We start from the raw sequence: 25430 nt of genomic DNA on the forward strand, positions 1-25430 counted from the left end.
ATCTCATGAATCTTTGGGCTTTTTCTTTCACAATTCAATTCTGATAAATGAAAGAATTAGTTTCATATAATTCTGTCCGGGCTCAAACCGCAATTCTTAATTTCTCCTACATGATTAATTTTCTAAATGTTAGGACTTCCGTGTATTAAAAAGGACACTACTTGTACGTCACTACCAAATCTGAGCCCCTGACAGGTCAAAGTTCATCTGGGTTAACTTTCAACGCATGTTCAGTGTTTGCATGTTTTTTCGTACTGCCCAAAAACGGACTTAAAAGCTTTTGCAGGGATGCATGAACATGAGAGTTTTAAACACGGAAGCCTGAAATGTGTTTATATATACTTCTCCATTAGAAGTGACTGCATAAACCTGTGTTTCTGAGCCTGTTATAAAGGTAGCATCAAACTGATGAAAGGACGCGTGGATGCAAGTCTTGAAAAAAGATTTCTTGGATGACCATTCACCCACTACTCTGGCACAATAACAAAGAGGGTGGAACACAGCACTGAACTGACTGCACTTTCACAACTTAAGAAAACATCTAATCAGCCAAGAAGCAGCTCAGGGCATTTAGACATGTAGACATGTTTAGTTAAAGCTGAGCTGCTAAGGGGGAAAAAGTGGCTATTTGAGCAACTTGGGATGTGTCACGCTGGTTTGTGCTGCTTATCTACTGGATTTTCATGCACAAGCACCTTCAGGGTTAACAGAGGATAAAAAAAACAAATGTCTTTCAAGCTGCAGTTTCCAGCGTGTGAATGATGACAGAAGTCAAAGGAAAATAGCCAAGTATGGATGAGGTGTTTTAAGAATGAATAAGGCAGTTGATAGAGGCCTTAAATGTTATCTAATCAACAGTGGTCTGTTACACTGGCCTTAATGCTTTCATTTCAAACAGAAATCAGTTCAACCGTTTAGTTTGATCAAACAGTAAATCTAAGTAGTTAGTATTAAAATGAAACCATGAGAATTTAAATCATGGAAGAAACTGGCAAAAGCCGCAAAAGACCACGCTTGGCGCTTCTGCAAACTCACAGGATTGAATAACCACAGGGCTCTGATGCCTGTGATCAGAAAATCCTTTTAACAAATGGATTTGAACCACCAGAAACACATCAGGAGCCCTGCTTGACCCCTGCAGTTTGCCTACAGGGTAAACAGGTCAGCCAAGGATTAAAATTAACACGAGCCCAAATTATATTCATGCAACTTATGCAAAAACCGTGTTTGTGAACTTCAGCCCGGCCTTTAGCAACATGGTCCCTGCAGTTCTGCAGCCAAAACGTGTTTTAAAACTTTCAGACAGACCAAAGGAAGCAAGTAAGGTTGGAAAATCCGCATCATTTTTGCCTATGAGACTGAACCATTTCTATGTTTCCTATATGATCTTAGCAATTTCAAACTGTCAGGAGCTGACAGCGGTAGCGGTCGACCCATGATCGTAATATTGCAGGTTCGATTCCCGCCTTGCACGCCCATGTGTCGAAGTGTCCTTGGGCAAGACACTGAACCCCACCTTGCCTCTGGTGGGAAGTTGGCGCCAGTGTTTGGCAGCGGAGCAGTGTGTGAATGTGTGTGTGCATGGGTGAATGGGACTGTGACTGTAAAGCGCTTTGGGCCTTCGTAAGAAGGTAGAAGCGCTATATATGTATATGCCATTTACCATTTACACAGCCATCATAAATAAGGTAAAGTCCCACTATCTATCACACACCTAGGTGTGTGAAATTTGTTCTCCGCATTTGACCCATCCCCTGGGGGAGCGGTGAGCTGCAGACTCAGCCACGCTCGGGAACCATTTGGTGGATTTAACCCCTGTGTCAAGTGTCAGCAGGGAGGCATTGGGTGCCATTTTTAAAGTCTTTGGTATGACTCCGCCTAGGTTGGAACCCATGACCTTCCAGTTACAGGGCAGACACTCTGAGCTGGTAGACGATCATCTCATCTACAGATACCAAAATCCAGCGTTTAAGGGCCAACATTGGTTTATATTCAAATGAAATCTGTTCTTGTGCATCAATAATGGCAAAACACACCAAATCCAAAAACCAACAGCAGGTAGGGCAGGTTCATCTGAAAGGCTAATCAGACACCTGTTCTCAAGGACAGAATTTTTTACAGTCTGACCCCTGCACCACCATCACTTGGTGGTTTACATATTGTGGATATGGGCTGTCTGCCTGTTAAAAATGAGCAAACCTGTACAGGGCACGCAGGTGGCCCGCAGCAAATACTAAAGTCATAGACCACTCAGCGAGACTGTAGGGCGGAAATGTACATTCAAATTTTTTCTACGTGCATCAAAGTCATCACAAACACTTCAACAACACATAAAGGTAGGTAAGGGTAAAGTAAGTGAGACGCAGGCGTGTTGTGTCAATTTTCAATTTTTTCAACCCCTTTGGAGAGGCTAGTTAGTGCTGTTTAAGTAATAAGTGCCTCCTCCATGGTTGCAACCTGACTGTCAGAAATGAAGAAATTAGACAGTATAGTCTTTGTGGGCATCCTACAGGCGTCCTTCAGGCCCCTGTGTATCACCTTTACACCCTGCATTTATGCACGGTCAGTAAGGCACCAGTGTGCCCTTAGTAATACACTGTACAAAAAAAACACCCCTACATCACAAATGCATCAAACTTATATTATCCTCACAATAACTTCACAATACACTTACCACATGCAATGGTACGTTCAATTTTCATGGAAACGTGGCCATACAAGCATCAAGGGAACTCAAAGACACACCTGCTCTCCTTGTAAGATGCAGCTGCACCTGTCCATGACCCTTCACGGGCTCAGACAACCCAAAAATCCGCAGCACCGTTGCAGTTGCATGTAAATAGTGCATAAGCAAGCAGCAAATATTCTGTAAGAGTATAATCAGTTTTAGCCATAAAAAACTTAAAAAAAAAAAACAGACTGATCCTCTGTCAAAATATGGTAGAGACTCACCTCTGCAAATCCATCTCCCCAAAAACGACTTGCTTCTTCTCTTTTTGTCAGGCGAACCACTGGATTTGATTCAAAATGTTGTAACCATGATGTGAAACATACAAAACCAACTCATATTGCGTATATGATTGCTTACGTTCTCCTGTTTGTGTTCTGACCAAGACAAAACCAGCAGATTCTAAACTTCAGCTTCAAAACAGAAGCGAGTTGACCATGTCTAAATGTCCAGGTACACCAGGCTGCAGCTCCGTGGTTAGATGGCTTTCTGGTTGCTTCTACAGAATGCTGAACAGGTGAAGACATTCATAGGAAAACAGGAAATAAAAAGATATTCTCAAACAGCGATCGCCTAGCATTCAAATCTCTTTTTACCTTTTTTTAAAAGAGCAAAAAAAACCTCCGCCGCTTTAGTCTGACATTGATGCTGAAGTAAACTGCAGGTGATGGCGCCTTTCAGTTGAATGCTGGGAACCATATTTATTCTAACAAAAGAGGGCTGTATAAAATGCAGCAGGTCTTCAAACACAGGCCTTTCTCCATTCTATTCCTTGATTCCGACCCCCTTGTTGCAAGACTTCGGTTTTCTTTCATCAGCTACCAAGTGTTTTTTTGAACAGCAAAATTTCAAAACCAGCTTTGTGTGATGACTGTGTGACTCAGGCTTTTAACAGGAAATCAAAATGTCCTGTAACAGTCTTTTTTTGTCCGGCCTTCCATTAATGCATGTCTGATCTGTGCAGTTTCCTCATGAACAACACTGGATAAATAAGGCACACTTAAGGCAAAGGTTGCACCTTTTTGAAGTGCAAAAAAAAGAAGCGCAAAACACAATGTATGTAAAAAGGTTTTTTTTTTTGGATTTATTACTCTTCCTCTATTTGTGTGATGTCTGACCAGTAAAGCTTAACTTTTTCTCCACAAGCATCTTTCTTTTATATAGTTTCTTTCATGTTAATGATAACTTTAATGCTATTGAGAAGACCTTTTTATAGGAATGCAAGAATCACTGATTGATCAAACGGTAAAGCTGAAAAGGGATTTTTTTAGTTGAGGTTACTGCATATTATAGAAGAAAAGAAAAAGCTTTTGAAAAATGGATCTTGTGACGGTGTAGAACCGTCAGCTGACGCTGCAGACGCACACACAGGTGCACACACGCTCGCATACACCCACGTGCGCATTGACGTGCACGCATGGACCCGTAAACACGTCATCTACGTTAACTTACCCTTTTCTTTCTGTCCCTATTTCCCTGCAGGTAGCCCTGGGTGCACACTAGGTTGCCGACTCATCTTCCTCACGCATACATTTACACGAAGCACGCACGACGCCATCATTAGCATTGGTTTGTTTACCCGTAAGTGGTCACCGACACACCGGGTCATGTGACGCATCGGTCACTGTTTGTATTTATTTATATTAAGGATTATTGGAATGTCTTTGTAATGAACACAGAATGTTTCTTTGTATGAAAATGTTTATTTCTTAATGTCCATGTTTTGAACAATGTAAAACACTTTTCCTTCTTTCTTTTGGACTGATGGAGAGCAACGCCCAGGAGGAGGGGGTTACCATTTAAAAGAGAACCTGTTACTGGTGTCATGGTGGGAGTCTGAGTGGAGAAGTTGGAGAGTCTGAATGGAGAAATATATGTTGGTTAGCCTTTGTGGAGCAATTGTTGTGCTCTGTTCTTGCATTAAAGTCAAGAATACTTTCACCTTGGCGCCTCTGCCCTTATTTCCTGGTGGGACCCACGAAAGATTGGTGTCAGAAGTTGGATATGCAGATGGCTGGCCGCAAAAAGGTGAGACACAGAGCTCTACGTTCCCAGAAGGAGGAGATGGATCCAACCACAGACACAGGCCCTCAATCGTCCAATTCATCCTCGGAGGAGGAGGTGGTGGATCCTGGTGCCTCTGTTGGCCCGACCAAAGGCCCAGAAGGTGACTTGGCGGCCATGATGAGAGACTTTCTCCATGGACAGCAGCAGCGAGAAGATTGGTTCATCGCTACACTCCAAGGTTTGGAAGCATCTATTTCCAGTTCAGAGCGCCATTCTGGTCGGCGGCGGAACACCAGTCTCCAAGCCGCTGGACGGAGCTCAGCCGCAGTGAGTAGCCCAAGGTTGGATCATCCAACACCAGCTGCAACGTCTCGTCGACGGCATCCAGTGGCACAGGAGGACTCCAGCTGGTCAGATCAACCCCAAGGCAGAGCCAGTCCACAGCCACCTGATTGGAGACCTTACATGGAGCCAAAGGTCCCTCCATATCAGAAGGTGAGGACATTGAAAATTACCTGCTACTTTTTGAACGGATTGCCAGGACGTGGAGATGGCCAGAGACTGAGTGGGCATGTCGGCTGGTGCACCTGCTGTTCGGAAAGGCGTTGGAGGCCTACACGGCAATGGACGAGCAGCAAGCCCACATCTACAAAGACCTGAAAGACGCACTCCTGGTGAAATTTGACATCTCGCCAGAGACTTATCATCAGCAGTTCCGGTCTGTTGTGTTGCCATCTGGGGAGAATCCAACTGAGACGTACCACCGACTGAAGGGCTTCTACCGTCGCTGGATCCGCCCAGAGCTACACAGCAAGGAGCAGATCGGGGAGATCGTCATCCTGGAGCAGCTGCTGCGTGTGCTTCCCGCTGATGTGAGGACGTGGGTGAAGGAGCACGAACCGGAGGATGGCCTCGCCGCTGCCCGGCTTGCGCTGCAGTACGTCAATGCTCGACGAGGGGCATCTACAAGGCTGTTGGGTTGGGATCAGCGTCATCCTATTCAAACTGCTCCATCGAGACTTGCACGGAGAGACTTCAATCAGGCAACGCAAGGTACCAACCGAGGACCTAACCAGCGAGCAGCGGGTAAGGACCTTGTGTGTTACTATTGCCAGCAGATTGGTCACAAAACCTCCGTGTGTCCAATCCGCAAGACTTAATTCACAGGTGCTTGCTACGCACCCAGGCCAGAGGCTATCTCAGGAGCAGGGCCTGTACACATGGACAAAGACATTTTCCAGCCACTTAAACCGGTGACTGTGAACGGACAGCAGGTTATTGCTATGTTGGACACTGGTAGTTTTGTTTCTTTGGTCAAACAGAGTTTAATCCCTTTTGGTAGACTTTATTATGGCAGGCAAACAAGTGTTGTGTGTCTGCATGGCGACAAACATTTGTACCCAAAAGCAGATGCAACAGTGACCATAAATGAACAATCACATCTTTTGACTGTTGGGGTGGTAGAGAACCTACCTGTTGATTTAATTTTGGGATGTGATTTGCCTATGTTGGGGGACTTATTAAATGAGGCTACTGAAACAGCTAAAGCTAATGCTGAGCTAGCTGTTAATGTTTTTAGCACCCGTGCTAACTAGAGCTCAGGCTAAAGTAGGGATGCAAAGTCTTCCACATTTGGATGACAGTTTATTTGATGGAGGCAAAGAAATGCCAAGAAAGTCCCGTCGTCAAAGACGGTTTGAAAAGAAACTTAAGTTGCCGGATCCTGAGATCCCAACCACAGCAGACACATTTGAAATACCAGCTGACGTTTCAGCCTTACAAAAAGAAGATCAAACTTTAAAACCTTTGTTTGCCAAAGTGTCGACGGAAAGTGACAACTGTTTGGGAAATGTGCGGTTTATTGTTGTTGATGATGTTCTGTATGCAGCTGAAGGTGAAGGCAAGGCAAGTTTATTTGTATAGCACAATTCATACACAAAGTAATTCAAGGTGCTTCACAAAACAGAAGAATGCATTAAAATCACAATACATCATAGAAATAATCAACATAAAATTTACTTTAAGAGAAAAAAAAAAAAAAAAAAAATTGAAAACTGATTTAAAAATAAAGGAAGGAAAGGAAAGAAAAGTGCAGATAGGACCTTTCAGTCATATACACGGCTAAACAGAAATGTTTTAAGTCTAGATTTGAACATGAACACAGAAGAGGCCTGTCTTACGAATTCAGGGAGGCTGTTCCAGATTTTAGCTGCAGAATATTGAAACGCTGATTCCCCTTGTTTAGTTCTGACTCTGGGTATCAACAGGAGGCCGGTCCCTGAGGTCCTCAGAGTACACCTACGGGTAGTTGTTCCAACCACCTGCAGGCCACTCGTTATGCAATTAGCTCACACACTCCCATGGGCGGGTCACCTGGGTCGTCACAAAACATATCTTCGGGTTAGTTCACGTTTTTTCTGGCCATTTATGGACACTGACATTCAGAAGTACTGTGCAACATGTCCTACCTGCCAGAAAACTGCAATAACACATAAGTCAGACAGAGCATTACTACACCCACTTCCTATCATTTCCACTCTGTTCAGGAGAATAGCCATGGACATTGTTGGACCTTTACCTAAGAGCAGTAGTGGTCACGAGTGCATCCTGGTGGTCTGTGATTATGCGACACGGTTCCCAGAAGCTTATCCCCTGCGCACCATTACAGCTCCTGCAGTCATGAGAGCGTTAATTCAGTTTTTCTCCAGAGTAGGAATACCTGATGAAATTCTGACAGACCAGGGAACCAACTTCACCTCCCAGTTGATGAAACTGTTCCAACAGCAGCTTGGTATCACTGCCATCAAGGCGACACCTTACCACCCACAGACCATTTGCTTGGTGGAACGTTTCAACCAGACCCTGAAGAGGATGCTGCAGAAGTTTGTGAGTGACACAGGAAAGGACTGGGATCGTTGGCTGCCATCTCTGTTGTTTGCTTATAGGGAAGTCCCACAAGCATCAACAGGCTTCTCACCATTCAAACGCCTCTATGGCTGGGATGTCCAAGGCCCACTGGATCTCCTCGAGAAGAGATGGGAGGCCAAACCCACTGAGACCTCAGAAAGGAGTGTGATCCAGTTTGTCCTGGAGATGAGAGAACGGTTGGCAAAGTACAGGGAAGAGGCAGAAGTCAACCAACAAGAAGCCCAAAGGAGTCGGAAGACGTGGTACGACCAGCAGGCCCGTCATCGCGAACTCCAACCAGGTCAGAAGGTTCTGCTGCTTCATCCCTCTTCTACCAATAAACTCCTGGCAAAGTGGCAAGGGCCGTACACCATTCTTCGCAGGATGGGACCTGTCACCTATGAGGTGCACCATCCTGACAAAAAGAGAGATAGAGAGACTTACCACGTGAATTTACTCAGAGTGGAAGGAAGGTGCTAACCATCCTACAGAGAAGTCTTTGCTAGTCAGAGCTGTGAAGGCTGAAGAAAACTTGGAGTTGGACTGACTCACTCAACCCCTCCGTCTCTGTCACATTTACCCCCTGAACAGACTACTTGGACTTATTTCATAAAGTGCCATCTCTTTTTTCCGCACAGCCAGGAAAAACCACACTCATCAGCCATACCATACGGCTCAAAGATGGACAACCAATCCGGCAACGACCTTATCGGGTACCACAGAAGTTGGTGGGAAGGCTGAATGATGAGGTGAAGAAGAAGCTGGAGCTAGGTGTCATCGAGCCTTCCAACTCCGAGTGATGCAGTCCGGTGGTGATCGTTGCCAAGAAAGACGACTCACTGAAGATATGCGTCGACTTCAGGAAACTGAACGCAGTTTCGGAGTCCTATGCATATCCAATGCCGAGATGACGATCTGCTGGAGAAGATCGGGGCTGCCAATTTCATCACCACTCTTTACCTATGCAAGGGTTACTGGCAAGTACCTCTCAGCAACACTTGTCAACCATATACGGTGTTCAAAACACCTGCTGGACTGTTTCAGTTTACAGTGATGCTTTTTGGTCTGCATGGAGCACCAGCCACGTTCCAACGGCTGATGGACAGGGTGCTGCAGGGATGTAATCACTGTAGTGCGCCGTATTTGGACGATGTGGTGATCTACAGTCACACCTGGGACTTTAATCAAAGGTTCCTGGTCCAAGTGGATGCCACAGCAGTCGGGCTTGGTGCTGTCCTGGCTCAGGGAGACCCAGGAGAAGAGCGACCAGTCCTGTACCTCAGTCGCAAACTTCAGCCGAAAGAGACAAGATACTCCACTGTGGAGAAGGAAGGACTTGCCATTAAGTGGGCGGTGGACAGCTTGAGGTACTACTTACTTGGCCGAGAATTTGACCTCGAGACAGACCACAGGGCCCTTACATGGATAAACACCATGAAGGACCAACACAACTGGCTTACACGCTGGTATTTGGCACTTCAGCCGTATAAATTTAACGTACGTCACCGGCCTGGAAGACAGAATATAGTGGCAGATTATCTGTCCAGATTGCCGCACATCGCCAATCTCCCAGAGGAGGGGGATGATGTGACGGTGCAGAACCGTCAGCTGCCACTGCAGGCCCACACACACGTGCACACACGCTCGCACACACCCACGTGTGCATTGACGCGCACACACGGACCGGCACGACGCCATCATTAGCGTTGGTTTGTTTACCCGGAAGTGGTCACCGACACACCGGGTCATGTGACGCATCGGTCACTGTTTGTGTTTATTTTTATTAAGGATTATCTGAATGTCTTTGTAATTAACACAGAATGTTTCTTTGTATGAAAATGTTTATTTCTTAATGTCCATGTTTTGAACAATGTAAAACACTTTTCCTTCTTTCTTTTGGACTGATGGAGAGAAACGCCCAGGAGGAGGGGGTTACCATTTAACAGAGAACCTGTTACTGGTGTCATGGTGGGAGTCTGAATGGAGAAATATATGTTGGTTAGCCTTTGTGGAGCAATTGTTGTGCTCTGTTCTTGCATTAAAGTCAAGAATACTTTCACCTTGGCGCCTCTGCCCTTATTTCCTGGCGGGACCCACGACAGGTCTAGACAGAAACGGCGTGTCTGTTTCTGTGGTGACTGATGAGCTTGCTGCTATAGATAGTCACCTGACTGGCTCTTCTGCAAAAGCAGGTCTTAACGCTGGAATTAAACTGCTGTCGGCTCACACTCACACATGAAACGAAGGTCCTCAGAAGTAAAATTTTGAACAGTATCGTATGCCAGACAGCAGCAGGGACAGCCGTCATGACTACAGCAGAGAGAAGGAAGGTAATCTGTCGAGGGTTCTGTACAAGCAAATAACTATCCAGCAGAACCTGAATTCAGTCTACAGCTTTCAGAAAATTGGAAAGATAAGATGAATTTAGACTTAACCAAGTGTTTAAAATGTTAAGTGACCTGGTGACACGTTTATTAAAACCAAGACAAACACATTTACCTGCATTCACTAATAAAAGAAATATCAAGCTCAGTCTTACTGGACAGCCTGCATAAATATGGGAATCACATCATCTTTTTGTAGCACTTTTCATAAAACTCACAAAGTGCTTAAGAATAAAAAAAACATCTAAAATTAAATAAAATCATGTTCACAGACCGGAGAAAGGTAGTTTGCCATCTCTCGGTCGGTGGAGTGTCCTTGCCCCAGGTGGAGGAGTTTAAATACCTTGGGGTCTTGTTCACGAGTGAGGGAAGATCGGAGCGTGAGATTGACAGGCGGATCGGAGCGGCGTCCGTAGTTATGCGGTCGCTCTATCGGTCCGTTGTGGTGAAGAGAGAGCTGAGCCGAAAAGCAAAGCTCTCAATTTACCGGTCGATCTACGTTCCAATACTCACCTATGGTCATGAGCTATGTGCCATGACCGAAAGAACGAGGTCCCGAATACAAGCGGCTGAAATGAGCTTCCTCCGTAGGGTGGCTGGGCGCTCCCTTAGAGATAGGGTGAGAAGCTCGGTCACCCGCGGGGAGCTCGGAGTAGAACCGCTTCTCCTCCACATCGAAAGGAGCCAGCTGAGGGGGCTCGGGCATCTAGTCCGGATGCCCCCTGGACGCCTCCCTGGAGAGGTGTTCCGGGCATGTCCCACTGGGCGGAGGCCCCGGGGAAGACCCAGGACACGCTGGAGAGACTACGTCTCTCGGCTGGCCTGGGAACGCCTCGGGGTCCCCCAAGAGGAGCTGGAGGAAGTGGCTGGGGTGAGGGAAGTCTGGGCATCTCTGCTCAGTCTGCTGCCCCCGCGACCCGGTCCCGGATAAGCGGAGGAAGATGGATGGATGGATGGTTCACAGAAATAAACAACAAAAACAAATGAAACAGTTCACTTCAAATAATACTTAAAGTAACCTTTCCAAATGCAGACTGATGACGGCACTAAAGCTTAAATAAAAATAAAATAAACTTTTTATTTTAGAAAATCTAAGAAATAACAAGGGCAGAATAAATACAATATTTCATTAAAAGAAATTCAATGAGTTACCACATCCACAAAACGCAAGTGAAGAAGAAATACAAAAACATGAAATAAAAAAACACAAAACAATTCATAAAAATGTTTGATGAAATTACCATATTCAAATTGTTTCAATGTATTTTAATGCACATTTGTGATTAGCAGGACTTAAGCATGTTGCTAAAAGTATCTGAATATGTTATAGGAATTTATGTATGAGTATATGCTATTTGACCCCTACATCAAGTTTGACCCAATGTGCTTAAGTAATGAAGAAGTTATGCTTTGTGTGTGAAAAACCTTCCACGTGCCATTCCAAGAAGAGTTAACATCACTGCCAGAAAAAGAGGACGTTTCTGGAAAGTAGCCGATGATTGAAAAGATTACTGCTTTATACAGGAACTTTGCATGACCCTGTTTTGACCCTTTATGAAACTGCAGTAAGCTTTGAATAAATAATACTGATAACTATTAATCATGCAATTCTTAGAATAACCCCTCCTGTGTAAAAAGGGCATCTTAAACTAAATAAAAAAAGGAGGGCAAGCAGTCGGGTCTCAAGTACTTAGTCAGATGTAAACTGAGTTTTTGTCTCTCCTCACGAGAAATCGTATTTGGGTTCTGTTTGTCTGACTGTTTCTCTAATAATGTCTTGTGTTTTTAGAAATTAACATGACAAATAAATACTTCTCTCAGGAGTCGGAACTCTGTCTCCCTCTCTGGTCACCAGTGGGAACCATCTCCAGAGTTCTGGCCTCACTTCCTGGATGATCCACATCTGACTCTCATCCACTCAATCAACCACAGCAGACTTAAGCTCTGCACTGAATGAAGCTCAGTGTGAAGTATTGTTTGTGCCACACTGCCTTCCTCAACGAGCGTTATATCTGGACCTGTTTGTCTGTCTTCTGACCCTGACTCTGTTTGCCTGCCCCCTGCCCCGACCCTAGCCTCAATCCTGACCATCTCTCCTTCTCTCCTCTGAAGATCTAATGCCTGTTATGGAGTCCAGCCTGCCTGACCCTGATTTGGCTTTGTTGAGTTTTAGCTGAACTAATAAACCTGCTGGATTTGGAACCAGCCATCTGCCTGTTCTTGTGACAGAATACTTTGCCAAATTTGGATCCAGCAGCAGGAGTTCCTAACCCAACAAACCTGCTCCATCGAGGTCAATCACAGCCACCACCCTCACAGAGTTAGGTGGTGGAGGGGTTGCCTGCTCAATACAAGGACTTTAGGAGTTAGCAAAGGACTTCAATAAGCAGCCTGCCACACAGCTCGCTCTATACTGGTCCTATGACTGTACCGTTGACCTCCTGCCCGGAGCTATGCCCAAGGTGCAATGATAAAAGACCACCGAGCGCTTTTACAATAGATCAAAATATAGTTGGAGTGGAACTTTAAACATCCAATGTTAACTATGGTATTGGGGGGGACTTTTTCTAAATTACATGTGTAGATAAATCCAAATCACATTCTTAAATTGAAATTGATCTCAGTAAAAATAGGAAAAGTGAGTCCTGCAGCTGTGGGCCTTAAATATATAAAGATGGAGGATGCTTGACAGGGGCTTGACAGGGGCCCCCCCCGGGGGGGGGGGGGGGGGCATAAAAACATTACACACAGTAATATTATGACCCTTTTGCTATTACCACTTATTTATTATAAAACACTTAATGCTAGCAGGATAGATGATATTCTGTTTGTGCATGTGTGTCTGATTGATTGATTTATTTATTTAAGTGTCATGCACTAATGTGCCCAGCCCACACGGGCTTATATGACACTAAAAAACAAAACAAAATACACAATACATAAAGATACATCCCCATCACAAAAAGAATCCCATAACCAATAACCCCCCTACTCAGAGTCTAACAGAATACATAGAGTCCATTCTTATTGTCCATGCTTTTGACACAAAATTTGCCAAACAAAAGATTTCATTTTCAAAAAGCAAACGTAAAATTTTGTCTTCAGATAACCAAAACAAATCAGGACATTTCTTTTCTATAACGTCATACATACAAAGTCTCTGTTTCTCATACAAAGGGCAATAAAACAAAAAATGAAATTCATCCTCCACCACTCGCAGCTCACAGACCTCACAGAGTCTTTCCTCCTCAGGAATGCCTTTAAAGCGCCCTACTTCCACCTGTAGGGGGAGCACTCCTGCTCTCAGTTGAGCACATAAGGATCTTTGTCCTCTTTTTAAGTTATATATAACATATGGTTCAGCAGAAAATGTGTCTTTAATTTGCAAATAAGTTCGTAATTTTGGTTTTTGAAGCAGTTTCATTTTCCAGTCTTTTTCATAATAACCAACTAAAGTTTCCTTAACATTATCTATCTTACATTTCAAACAATTGAAAAATAATGATTGTAAGTTCACAGAGGACAGAATGTTAAATACATCATTACACCAGGGATAAATATGAGCTCTATCCCAATCAAATATTTTAAGTGCAATTCTCTCTACAGGTAAAGTCACCAGCCGGTTCCATAATCTGAGAACTTCTGCTCTTTGTTTGATCACACAAGGTTCCCACCCCATGTCCCCCTCTACGGCGGCTTTAGTGGTGAACCTGTGTACACCCAGAAAATATCTCATTGCCCTGTTTTGAACCTTATCACACTCAGGAGCATCTTCATAACCCCAGACTCCTGCAGAATAAAATAACACAGATCCCACCATGGCATCGTACAATTTACCAAACGTGTCAAAACTCAACTCCGGACAGACCTTCATCTTATTTATCACTGCACCAAGTGCCCTCCCAGCAGAATCTGATAACCGCTGCTTCCCTTCTGAGAACATCATATTTTCATGAAAAACAAAACCAAGATATTTATAGGTATCAGTATACATAAGAGTAGTTTTACCAAAATAAAACAGAAAATTACTTTGAGGTACTAAAGGCTTTCTAAAATGAACGATTTGTGTTTTGTCACTATTGATAGTGAGTCTCCATTTGTTACACCAGTCATTCATTGTATTTAACATTCCTTGTAATTTTATTTCCTCATCCGCTATCAAAATAATATCATCAGCATAAAGTAATATGCTCAAGTTCCAATTATTGATATCAATACCCAAGTTAGTTTTCTTAATTTCTTGAGCTAAATCGTTGACATAAATAGAAAAAAGAGTCGGTGAAAGAACATCTGCTTGTTTAACTCCAAATGGTGTGGAAAACCATCCTGTTTTTAGATCATTCACCTGCACACAGGCTAATGGAGCCTTGTACAGAGCTTTAATTGCTTTATAAAATTGACCATTAATACCATACGTAAGTAATTTATATTGAAGAAGATCTCTGTCTATCGAGTCAAATGCTTTTTTTAAATCCACAAAACAAACAAAGGTACTTTTACTTTCTTGCAGTCTAGCTCTCACCACCGAGGACAGAACATAAGTGTCAGTGAAATAAAAAAAATCACTCCAGGCACATTTTTGATCAATACTGTTGTTTCATGGAAGAAAGCTAGAAAAAGTTGATTTTGCATAATACACACTTTAAGTGTGACTGATATGAACCGTGTTCTTCAGAAAAAAAAGGTTTATCTATGCTCAAACCTGATAAGAGCAAGTTAATTCTGTAAAACTTCAGTACTGTTTTTCATTCACAGTTTCTATTAACGCCCACCATGCTGCTTAAGGTCAGATACGGAAGTGCCAAAAATTACTTCCGATTACAGTCAGGATTTACCTATGTAGATCTCATCAGTGAAGGTGAGCAGCCATTCTGTATAGTAAGATATTTACATTATTTGGCCTTTGTTAAAATGTAAGGAAGCTGGGAATATTGGATCAAATGTAATGACATTTTTCTGCAGATGTTATTACTTTGGTTTTTTTCCCTTTAGGCCATTCTTTTTTTCCAGTTAAAATAAGTTTGGACTTCCGGATGGAGCTGAGCTTCACATTTTTGAAGACTAACAGTAGTAGAGGAAGATGTTCTTCTTGAAGTGATACAAAGCAATCCTGACCTCTGACTGTTCGTGACAGCATATCAGATAGTAAGTTTCAGTAACTTTTTTAATGATTGCACCTAATGTTTATATTTTTTCCCTTGTTCTCCTATATACATTTTTAGTCCATCCAGTGCTATTGTTGATGAAGTTCCAATTTTTGGTAGGATACAAAAGATCCTTTTAATAAACACAATGATCTATTTCCTTGTAGATAAGCTAGTAGAACTTTTCAATCAGCATTTTCATGCCAGCAAATTGTTCATCAGTGACGGAAAGGACATTATTAAAGCAGACAGTCTTGTTATTCACAAGCCATTTGACTTACAAAGTGCCTATAGTAAAGATGAAAACATTTACATTGTACACAGCAAATCAAGCAGTGTATATTTTATTCCATAGGAGTAAAGTTTACACCGAATCCGGTGATTATTTGGGTCCAGATTCCCAGTGTTAAAACAACACCGTCTACAAGAGTTAATGAAATAACACTAAAATTGTGTAAAATTCCAACACCGTGAGAGTTTACGTAAACTCTTTGGCAGACATTATTTGACTCTGTCCAGATGAGCCATTACACTTCTGATATTGACTGCATCTACACTTAAAGAGTAGAAAATAACTCTTTTATCAGTGATTTATATACACCCAATGATATCCAATTATTATTTCAAAGAGAGTTGATTATTCACCTTAATGCAGAATTTCAGAGTTCCCTTTTAAAACTCAGTTCATACGATAAACTCTTGCTTATATTTTACATCTTCCCTACTTAATCTTATGTACTACAATAATATTTAACAGTGACTCACGTTAAAGATAACACAAATAAGCATCCAATCCCACAGCAGTTCAAAAATATTTATTTGCCAATTCAAATTGCCATTGAACATAAAATTAATACAGACAGTAAAAGCAACTGAACAAGGCTCTACTGACTGATCAACTACTGAAAAAGAATAAGGGGTCATTTTCTCTCCAATTCTCCATTTTATCTCCAATTCTAGCTCTGTGTTTGCTTTGAAGATGTTTTCGAAAACCTGAAAATGTGCAAAATCTCTGAGAACATCCATCTTGGTCACATAGAAGTTGAAAATTTTTTCCAGGATAAAACCCATGGAAAATCTTTAGACGACGAACCAAATCTTTGACAGAAGTGCGAATACATTTCAAAACAAAACAGTGGAGCATCTTTCTTTTGTTAATTTACCTGAGTCAATTGAGAAGCTTTGATCTGAGGTCCTTTACCCTGGGGCTTTCATGGCATAGGCCAACATCAATATTGTAAATGGTCGTCTGCACAAATGTATACATGTTCTGCAAGGGCTGGTCGTAGGAGATGCCAAACACGTAGTGTGCTTTGAAAAGTTCATCAAAGGCTGAAAGTGAAGACTTAGCCTTGCAGGGGATGAGTTGACCGTCCACCACTATGTAATAATCATTGATGCTGGCACGTGATGTTCCAACAGCCAGAATGTAGGGCTGTCTCCCCTGGACTGGGCCTGTTACCTCTTGAAGGCTGCGGCATGACTGAAACAAAACTTTGATGTATAATGAGTAATTATGGCCTGCAGCAGCAGTCACTGACTGCAAGGACCATATTGTTTTCGCAGTTGGAACGACGACTTCGCCGCCTTTCAGTGAGAATTTGACCCCCGCCGCATGCTCGAAAAGTCACCAAAACGTGCACACACCTGGGATAAATTGCAAATGAATTTTCCACAAAGTCAACGTCACCCCCCCGAAGACGATGACATCACGGCCAGCGATCCCGTCAAAAAAAAGAATGGGCCGAAAATTGCGTATGGGGCCGAACAAAATGTACTTCAAAATACAGCCGCGAAACCAAGACACACGTGTCGTGGATATCCCAAAGATGTTTTGAAATCATTATGGGACGGCCACACGACCTACGGCTTGGCGGCCATTTTGTGGCGAACTCTGAGAATTGGCGATTTTCGTGTTTTCCCACAATATGGGGAAAAGACACTTTTGTTTGAACGATTTTCACGCAATTGCACACACTTGCTGCCAGCTCCAGTCTACAAACACCCCAGAAGTGTCGTTGACCTTTGACCTTGGGAAAAGGCCGCCATCTGGAATTTTCTCAAAAAAGCACCTTTAGCACCAGATACAAACGAAAACTCGTCGTTGGAATTTTCATCAATCGTCTCGTAACTTTTCGGGCACCAACGGCCAGCTACTCTGGACAAAATGTTGGAATTAGAAGTTGTAGATTTTAAACGGCGTGCGCGTGGCAAGCTAGCAACCGTTGCCATCTTGGCTAGCTCGCACATTTTTCATCGGAATGTCGTGAAGAGGAAATATGCGATTCCTTGGCCCGCGCTGAACAAAACGATGCTACGCACGACAAGATCGATAAAGGAATGTGGGCGTGGTAAGCAAAAAACTGTCGCAAAAAAATGTGCCGACTCGGCAAAAACGAAAACATTCGGAACTTTTTTTTGAGAATCGACTAACGAAACCAATATACCCTTGTCCGCGATATCCAAAGGACGTTTTGAAATCATTACGGGATGGTGACACGACCTACGGTTTGGCGGCCATTTTGTGCCAAAATCTGCCATTTTGCGTTTTTCGCGTTTTTACACAATATGGAAAAATGAACTTTTTTTCGAGCGATTTTCACGAAATTTGACTCACGTGTTGCTAGAGTCAGTCCACAACTACCTCTGCAGTTTCGTCCACCTTTGACCTCGGGAAAAGGCCGCCATCTTGAATTTTCTATAAAAAACGCCTTTACCCCTGGATTCAATCGTAAACTTGTCGTTGGAATTTTCCGCGATCGTCTCGAAACTTTTTGGGCATCAACGGCAAGCTACTGTGAAAAAAATGTTGCAACTAGAAGTTGTAGATTTTGAACGGCGTCCGCGTGGCGAGCTCGCAAAGTCGCGCACTGCTATTCCTCATACCTTATTATGGCCCGCAGCAGCAGTCACTGACTGCAAGGACCATATTGTTTTCACAGTTGGAACGACGACTTCGCCGCCTTTCAGCGAGAATTTGACCCCCGCCGCATGCTCGAAAAGTCACCAAAATGTGCACACACCTGGGATAAATTGCAAATGAATTTTCCACAAAGTCAACGTCACCCCCCCGAAGACGATGACATCACGGCCAGCGATCCCGTCAAAAAAACGAATGGGACGAAAATCGCGTATGGGGCCGAACAAAATGTACTTCAAAATACAGCCGCGAAACCAAGACACACGTGTCGGGGATATCCCAAAGATGTTTTGAAATCATTATGGGACGGCCACACGACCTACGGCTTGGCGGCCATTTTGTGGCGAACTCTGAGAATTGGCGATTTTCGTGTTTCCCACAATATGGGGAAAAGACACTTTTGTTTGAACGATTTTCACGCAATTGCACACACTTGCTGCCAGCTCCAGCCTACAAAGACCCCAGAAGTGTCATTGACCTTTGACCTTGGGAAAAGGCCGCCATCTGGAATTTTCTCAAAAAAGCACCTTTAGCACCAGATACAAACGAAAACTCGTCGTTGGAATTTTCATCAATCGTCTCGTAACTTTTCGGGCACCAACGGCCAGCTACTCTGGACAAAATGTTGGAATTAGAAGTTGTAGATTTTGAACGGCGTGCGCGTGGCAAGCTAGCAACCGTTGCCATCTTGGCTAGCTCGCACATTTTTCATCGGAATGTCGTGAAGAGGAAATATGCGATTCCTTGGCCCGCGCTGAACAAAACGATGCTACGCACGACAAGATCGATAAAGGAATGTGGGCGTGGTAAGCAAAAAACTGTCGCAAAAAAATGTGCCGACTCGGCAAAAACGAAAACATTCGGAACTTTTTTTTGAGAATCGACTAACAAAACCAATATACCCTTGTCCGCGATATCCAAAGGACGTTTTGAAATCATTACGGGATGGTGACACGACCTACGGTTTGGCAGCCATTTTGTGCCAAAATCTGCCATTTTGCGTTTTTCGCGTTTTTACACAATATGGAAAAATGAACTTTTTTTCGAGCGATTTTCACGAAATTTGACTCACGTGTTGCTAGAGTCAGTCCACAACTACCTCTGGAGTTTCGTCCACCTTTGACCTCGGGAAAAGGCCGCCATCTTGAATTTTCTATAAAAAACGCCTTTACCCCTGGATTCAATCGTAAACTTGTCGTTGGAATTTTCCGCGATCGTCTCGAAACTTTTTGGGCATCAACGGCAAGCTACTGTGAAAAAAATGTTGCAACTAGAAGTTGTAGATTTTGAACGGCGTCCGCGTGGCGAGCTCGCAAAGTCGCGCACTGCTATTCCTCATACCTTATTATGGCCCGCAGCAGCAGTCACTGACTGCAAGGACCATATTGTTTTCACAGTTGGAACGACGACTTCGCCGCCTTTCAGCGAGAATTTGACCCCCGCCGCATGCTCGAAAAGTCACCAAAATGTGCACACACCTGGGATAAATTGCAAATGAATTTTCCACAAAGTCAACGTCACCCCCCCGAAGACGATGACATCACGGCCAGCGATCCCGTCAAAAAAACGAATGGGACGAAAATCGCGTATGGGGCCGAACAAAATGTACTTCAAAATACAGCCGCGAAACCAAGACACACGTGTCGGGGATATCCCAAAGATGTTTTGAAATCATTATGGGACGGCCACACGACCTACGGCTTGGCGGCCATTTTGTGGCAAACTCTGAGAATTGGCGATTTTCGTGTTTTCCCACAATATGGGGAAAAGACACTTTTGTTTGAACGATTTTCACGCAATTGCACACACTTGCTGCCAGCTCCAGCCTACAAAGACCCCAGAAGTGTCATTGACCTTTGACCTTGGGAAAAGGCCGCCATCTGGAATTTTCTCAAAAAAGCACCTTTAGCACCAGATAAAAAACGAAAACTCGTCGTTGGAATTTTCATCAATCGTCTTGTAACTTTTCGGGCACCAACGGCCAGCTACTCTGGACAAAATGTTGGAATTAGAAGTTGTAGATTTTGAACGGTGTGCGCGTGGCGAGCTAGCAACCGTTGCCATCTTGGCTAGCTCGCACATTTTTCATCGGAATGTCGTGAAGAGGAAATATGCGATTCCTTGGCCCGCGCTGATCAAAACAATGCTACGCACGACAAGATCGATAAAGGAATGTGGGCGTGGTAAGCAAAAAACTGTCGCAAAAAAATGTGCAGACTCGGCAAAAACGAAAAAATTCGGAACTTTTTTTTTGAGAATCGACTAACGAAACCAATATACCCTTGTCCGCGATATCCAAAGGACGTTTTGAAATCATTACGGGATGGTGACACGACCTACGGTTTGGCGGCCATTTTGTGCCAAAATCTGCCATTTTGCGTTTTTCGCGTTTTTACACAATATGAAAAAATGAACTTTTTTTCGAGCGATTTTCACGAAATTCGACTCACATGTTGCTAGAGCAAGTCCACAACTACCTCTGGAGTTTCGTCCACCTTTGGGGAAAGGCCGCCATCTTGAATTTTCTATAAAAAACACCTTTATCACCAGATTCAAACGTAAACTTGTCATTGGAATTTTCATCGATTGTCTCGAAACTTTTTGGGCATCAATGGCAGGCTACTGTGGAAAAAATGTTAGAATTAGAAGTTGTAGATTTTGGACGGTGTGCGCGTGGCAAGCTAGTAAAGTGGCGCACTGTTATAACTCCCTTGCATTTCAATACAATACAGTGAAAATTGAATGCATGCATTCATGCCTGAAACAGAATACATTGAAAAACACTGGATATGGACATATAAGGAATGTGGGCGTGGTTAGCATAAAACCACTGTTGCTAAGGACAACAAAAACTTTACTTTTACCAATTTGTTTGAAACTGACATCAATCTGTTCGTCCTCCCGAGGGGACCAAAACATAAAATGGTTGCTATGGAGATAAAATCAACAGAAAGGCGCCATTTTTGGAAAAAGTGGTTTTTTTTTATCAACTTATGACATATAGCTCTCACCAATGGAGGAATGTGTTTTACAGAGTTGATTGATGATGCTGATCGCTATGCTAGCACTTTTAGCTATGTTAGCATAACTAGCATAGTTAGCATAATTAGCATTTTAGGTAATGTGTTTTTCTGAGTCAGTTTATGATGCTGATCGCTATGCTAGCACCTTTAGCCACATTAGCATAGCTAGCATAGTTAGCATAATTAGCATTTTAGGTAATGTGTTTTTCTGAGTCAGTTGATGATGCTGATCGCTATGCTAGCACTTTTAGCCACATTAGCATAGCTAGCATAGTTAGCATAATTAGCATTTTTGGAAATATGTTTTTCTGAGTCAGTTGATGATGCTGATCGCTATGCTAGCACTTTTAGCCACATTAGCATAGCTAGCATAGTTAGCAAAATTAGCATTTTAGGTAATGTGTTTTTCTGAGTCAGTTGATGATGCTGATCGCTATGCTAGCACTTTTAGCCACATTAGCATAGCTAGCATAGTTAGCATAATTAGCATTTTAGGTAATGTTTTTTTCTGAGTTAGTTGATGATGCTGATCGCTATGCTAGCACTTTTGGCCAAATTAGCATAGTTAGCATAATAAGCAAAATCAGCCTTGACTAGCTTTTAATTTGTGGGCGGTGAGGGCGGTGAGGGTGGCGGTGGTGCGTAGAGTTCTGCGTAGAAGGCGGGTTGCGTCTGCGGGCCATACAACGCCGCTTGCGGCTTTAATTTATTTTAAATTTGAACAACTACACTTTGAGTTACTAAAATCTAAGTGGGAGCCACCTACTCTGTGAAAATGGACGACACGTTTTAAAGCTTCTCGAACAGCGATCTTTCCAGGTTGCTTCTTCCCACCAGGTGGAGGAGGAAGGAGATAAACCAACAGCAACAGTGCTGCCATGTCACTGTCCCAAGCTGGAGCAAAAAATAAGCAAATAAAGAATTTGCTTGAAACAAAGCTAGTCATTTTTGGCATATATTCAGCTAGTAAAGTTTGATAAATAGCAACTTTGTGGAAAATTGTGTTAAAATTGTAGGACTTTTTCACTTCTGCATATCTATAGATGGCATGAATCAAACCACAACAAAGGAGAGAACATAATGTGTGACCTAAGCTAGGGCTTACCTGGTAAATCTTCATTTTCATCATGGTTCTCCTCAGCAGACTGAATGAGGGAGTCCAGAGTTGGTGTTTTTCTGAGGTTTTTCGCTTCTTTGATGACTTTCTGCTTTAACGAAGTTCCCCATTTCTCCTAGAGTTTTGAGGCGGTTTCCTCACCAAACATCATTTGGAAATCCTGCAACACCTTAAATTAATCACAAAAAATATAGACGAATAATTAATCTATACTTCAGCAGAACTTCAACAAATTGTGTATCAAAGAAGCAGTGACAAAGGAAAGATAATCCTAAATATATTCATTGTTTTCAAGTCTGCTGTTATTTTTGAGAGGAATCACGAATAACTCACTATCACCCTATAATAACCAACCATTCTGCAACATCACAACACTCAGCTGACTCACCAGGCCCTTTGTGTCTAGAAACCTTGGGAATACTGTTAGGATGGTCTCACACTTCTCAGAATCTTGAATTAACATCTGTCTGTATTGAAAAGTTTGTTTCATCTTCATGAAGATCTGCCCTTCTTCAGTGCAGTGCCTCAAAAAGGATAAGGCCTCTCTGCAGAGGTCCCCATCCAACTGATGCTCTGCGGTCACAGGTCTCTCCAACTGTGGTCCTCTATTGCGTGATGAATCCCTTCCAGAGCTGCTGCTCCTCCTGCTTCCACTACTGAGTTCACGCTGCATGTTTTTTAGTTTCCATGCAATGTAGCCTTCATTACTCTTAGCATCAAAAAAGTGCTCCTAAAGGGAAACAGAAACTGTAGCTCTAAAAATACTCCTCTAACTTTATGGTGAACAGAAACAAATACGCACATATCCTTTTTCTGAGTATGGATCTTTCAGACAAGGAAACAGGGTGACAATCCCTAAAGCATAGCGTGTCCTTATATCCATAGGGGGAGTCGTCCTTAGAAGGAAAGGAGCAAAAATTAGTCATCTTTGATGATTTTATGTATGTATGTCACTGCAACAATAATTTTAGACTATAATTTAGACTATAATTGACAAAAAGTGACTTACCCATACTGCTCAATCATAGCTGCTACAACTATGTTGACTAGTTTCCGGCGTGATGCATCTTTAACCTCCCTTGTTTGTCTGTATTCTTTTAGTATTTTCTCTCCTCCTGGCTTGGCTTCCAGTAGTTTTTCAACAAGCTAAAATGGGGAGGGGAAAAAACAACACAAATCAAGTTAGTTCTTTTAATCAATTTCTATGTTGTTGTTTTTTAAATCAAGGATAGCCGTCACATGGTGTCAGTTATTAAAGAAAAATACATAAGCACAATCATATGTAAAATTAATAAGAATGTCACCTTTTTTGCATCTGAAGAACTTTCATCACTTGATTCTTTTCTTTGGGACTTAGGGTCTGCAGTGTAACTTCTTTTAGGGGACATGAAGGAAGTCTCATTGTCTGATGAAATTGATGATGAGAGAGACAGGGTATCTGTGCATGAAGACTGCACTGGAGATTCTAAAGGAGAAACAAACAATAAAAATCTGTCAGAATCGGACCACCATAAAATAATTTCAGAATACAGTAAAACAGCAATGTGTGCCATTTCAGGCATTTAATAAAGTATTCAAAATTAGTACAATAAATCAAACAAGGGAGGATCCATGTGCTTAACTTCATATACTTCATTAGTTTTAGATTGGATGTATTAAATAAAATGAACTTTTTTGTGCAGTTTTACTTTTACCCTGAACAGAAGAGGCATCAACAAGGTTCCAGACAATGTCGGACTTTTCGTCCAGAAGATCACTAAACACGTCCTCGTCAATCTCTGTCCCAGTTTTATCCACAACATATAAATTTGTCTCATGAGGGATGTCAAACTTCTCTTTGGCTGTCAATAAATAGAAACATTTATGGATACTGTTACTTTTTTCAATTTCCTATTACTTGACAGTTTAATTCATTACAATGTTCTGCTGTATGATAAATAGCGTGCAATTCCAATCAAATTTATAAGCATAATAAACTGCACATTCACAATGTAACAATAGACAGTAAAGAAATATTTAAACTAACTGATAAAAGCACAGCAAGGATGACACTTTAATAATTTTTTACTTGGAAATATGAAGGGTTGAATGAATTACCTTGTCTCAGGAATGTAGCATTCGAGGCTCCATTTAGTTTGACATATCGTTTGTTTCCCAAATACTTGACTTTAAACAGCATTGTTGCAGCTAAAAAAAAAGCATTGCTTAAAAACAAAATCTAAGTCAACAAGTTTAACAACAGAGGATATTGTGATATAATAGCGTCTCGGTGGAAGGTCACGGTTAATGGGGGGGGGGGGGGGCGCGAAACAGTACAAAAGTGAACTGAAATTGCTGTAAAAAGACACGATTACATACAACTAAATAAACCGTTACACCCCTATAGACAAACAGACCCCAATGCTTTGCATTTGACCAATTTGTGCGAAAAAATGTATCTAAATGTTGTTTTTTTTAAGTGAAGCATCCACGTTTTTATCATCACAACACAGTGGATTCACATAGTCACCATAAATGAATAAGTAGTAAGCTTTCAAAAAAAGTGAGCGTGATGTTGTTGAATTCGCTTTCAATCCAGGGCAGTAGACAGTCCTGCACTATATATATTTGTTATAGTTAGGGATAAGAGTGGGAATTGTGGAAACTCTGACATAGGCTCAGATTTTCCGACCCGTTGGGGGATGGGGTTTTCCCCACAAGTTTATCGTTTTGTGACAAAACGATATTTCTGCAGGCGGGCTCAAATATATCAATGGACACTAAAATAAATAATTTACAACATTCACATATTTTTTTGTTTACTTTAAGTTGAAGATTTAATACAATTTAAAATCGCAAATGCAGAACTCTTTCTCTGCAGTGTTAAGTGCCCCACACACACCGGCTTCTTTTACCACGACGGCACCGCACGCACGTGCTAGATACGCAAGGGGGATTCAAATTGAACTTCAATTGTCCAAAACTGTTAAACACATAAAGCACACAATAATTTATCAGGATACCACAACTTCCTTGAATTTCAAATGATTGTTTTAGCTAGCGATCAATGTTTGTTTGCAGCCAGGCTAGCAAAAAAAAATGGTAGCAGGAAATACATTACCGATCAAATAAAAACCAATGCGAAACTGTGTCTAAACATTTGTCTAATAGCGTGGGTTATTCAAATCCCACTTACCTGTTTCCCGCTGTCTGACTCGATA

The 25430-nt window shown here is 42.4% G+C and overlaps 1 protein-coding gene and 1 pseudogene across 2 annotated transcripts; one reads left to right on the forward strand and one right to left on the reverse strand.

The window, feature by feature from the left end:
- The first annotated feature begins 4504 nt into the window (after positions 1–4504).
- On the forward strand, positions 4505–6596 carry LOC111948931 (zinc finger protein 394-like). The gene has a single exon (XM_078933058.1). It carries the CDS (start codon positions 5359–5361, stop codon positions 5893–5895), a length of 537 nt encoding a protein of 178 aa, XP_078789184.1. The 5' UTR covers positions 4505–5358; the 3' UTR covers positions 5896–6596.
- Positions 6597–15087: 8491 nt separating this feature from the next.
- Positions 15088–24317, reverse strand: LOC110013546 (uncharacterized; annotated as a pseudogene). Its single transcript, XR_013648222.1, has 8 exons — positions 23925–24317; positions 23535–23695; positions 23240–23376; positions 23033–23126; positions 22619–22960; positions 22219–22399; positions 21880–22007; positions 15088–15147 (listed from the first exon to the last, which is right to left on the reverse strand). The product of XR_013648222.1 is annotated as an uncharacterized LOC110013546 (transcript).
- Between the last annotated feature and the right edge of the window lie 1113 nt (positions 24318–25430).

Source organism: Oryzias latipes, chromosome 16 (assembly GCF_053564925.1).
Source record: "Oryzias latipes strain Hd-rR chromosome 16, Olatipes_Hd-rR_3.1".
Taxonomy (NCBI): Eukaryota; Metazoa; Chordata; class Actinopteri; order Beloniformes; family Adrianichthyidae; genus Oryzias; species Oryzias latipes.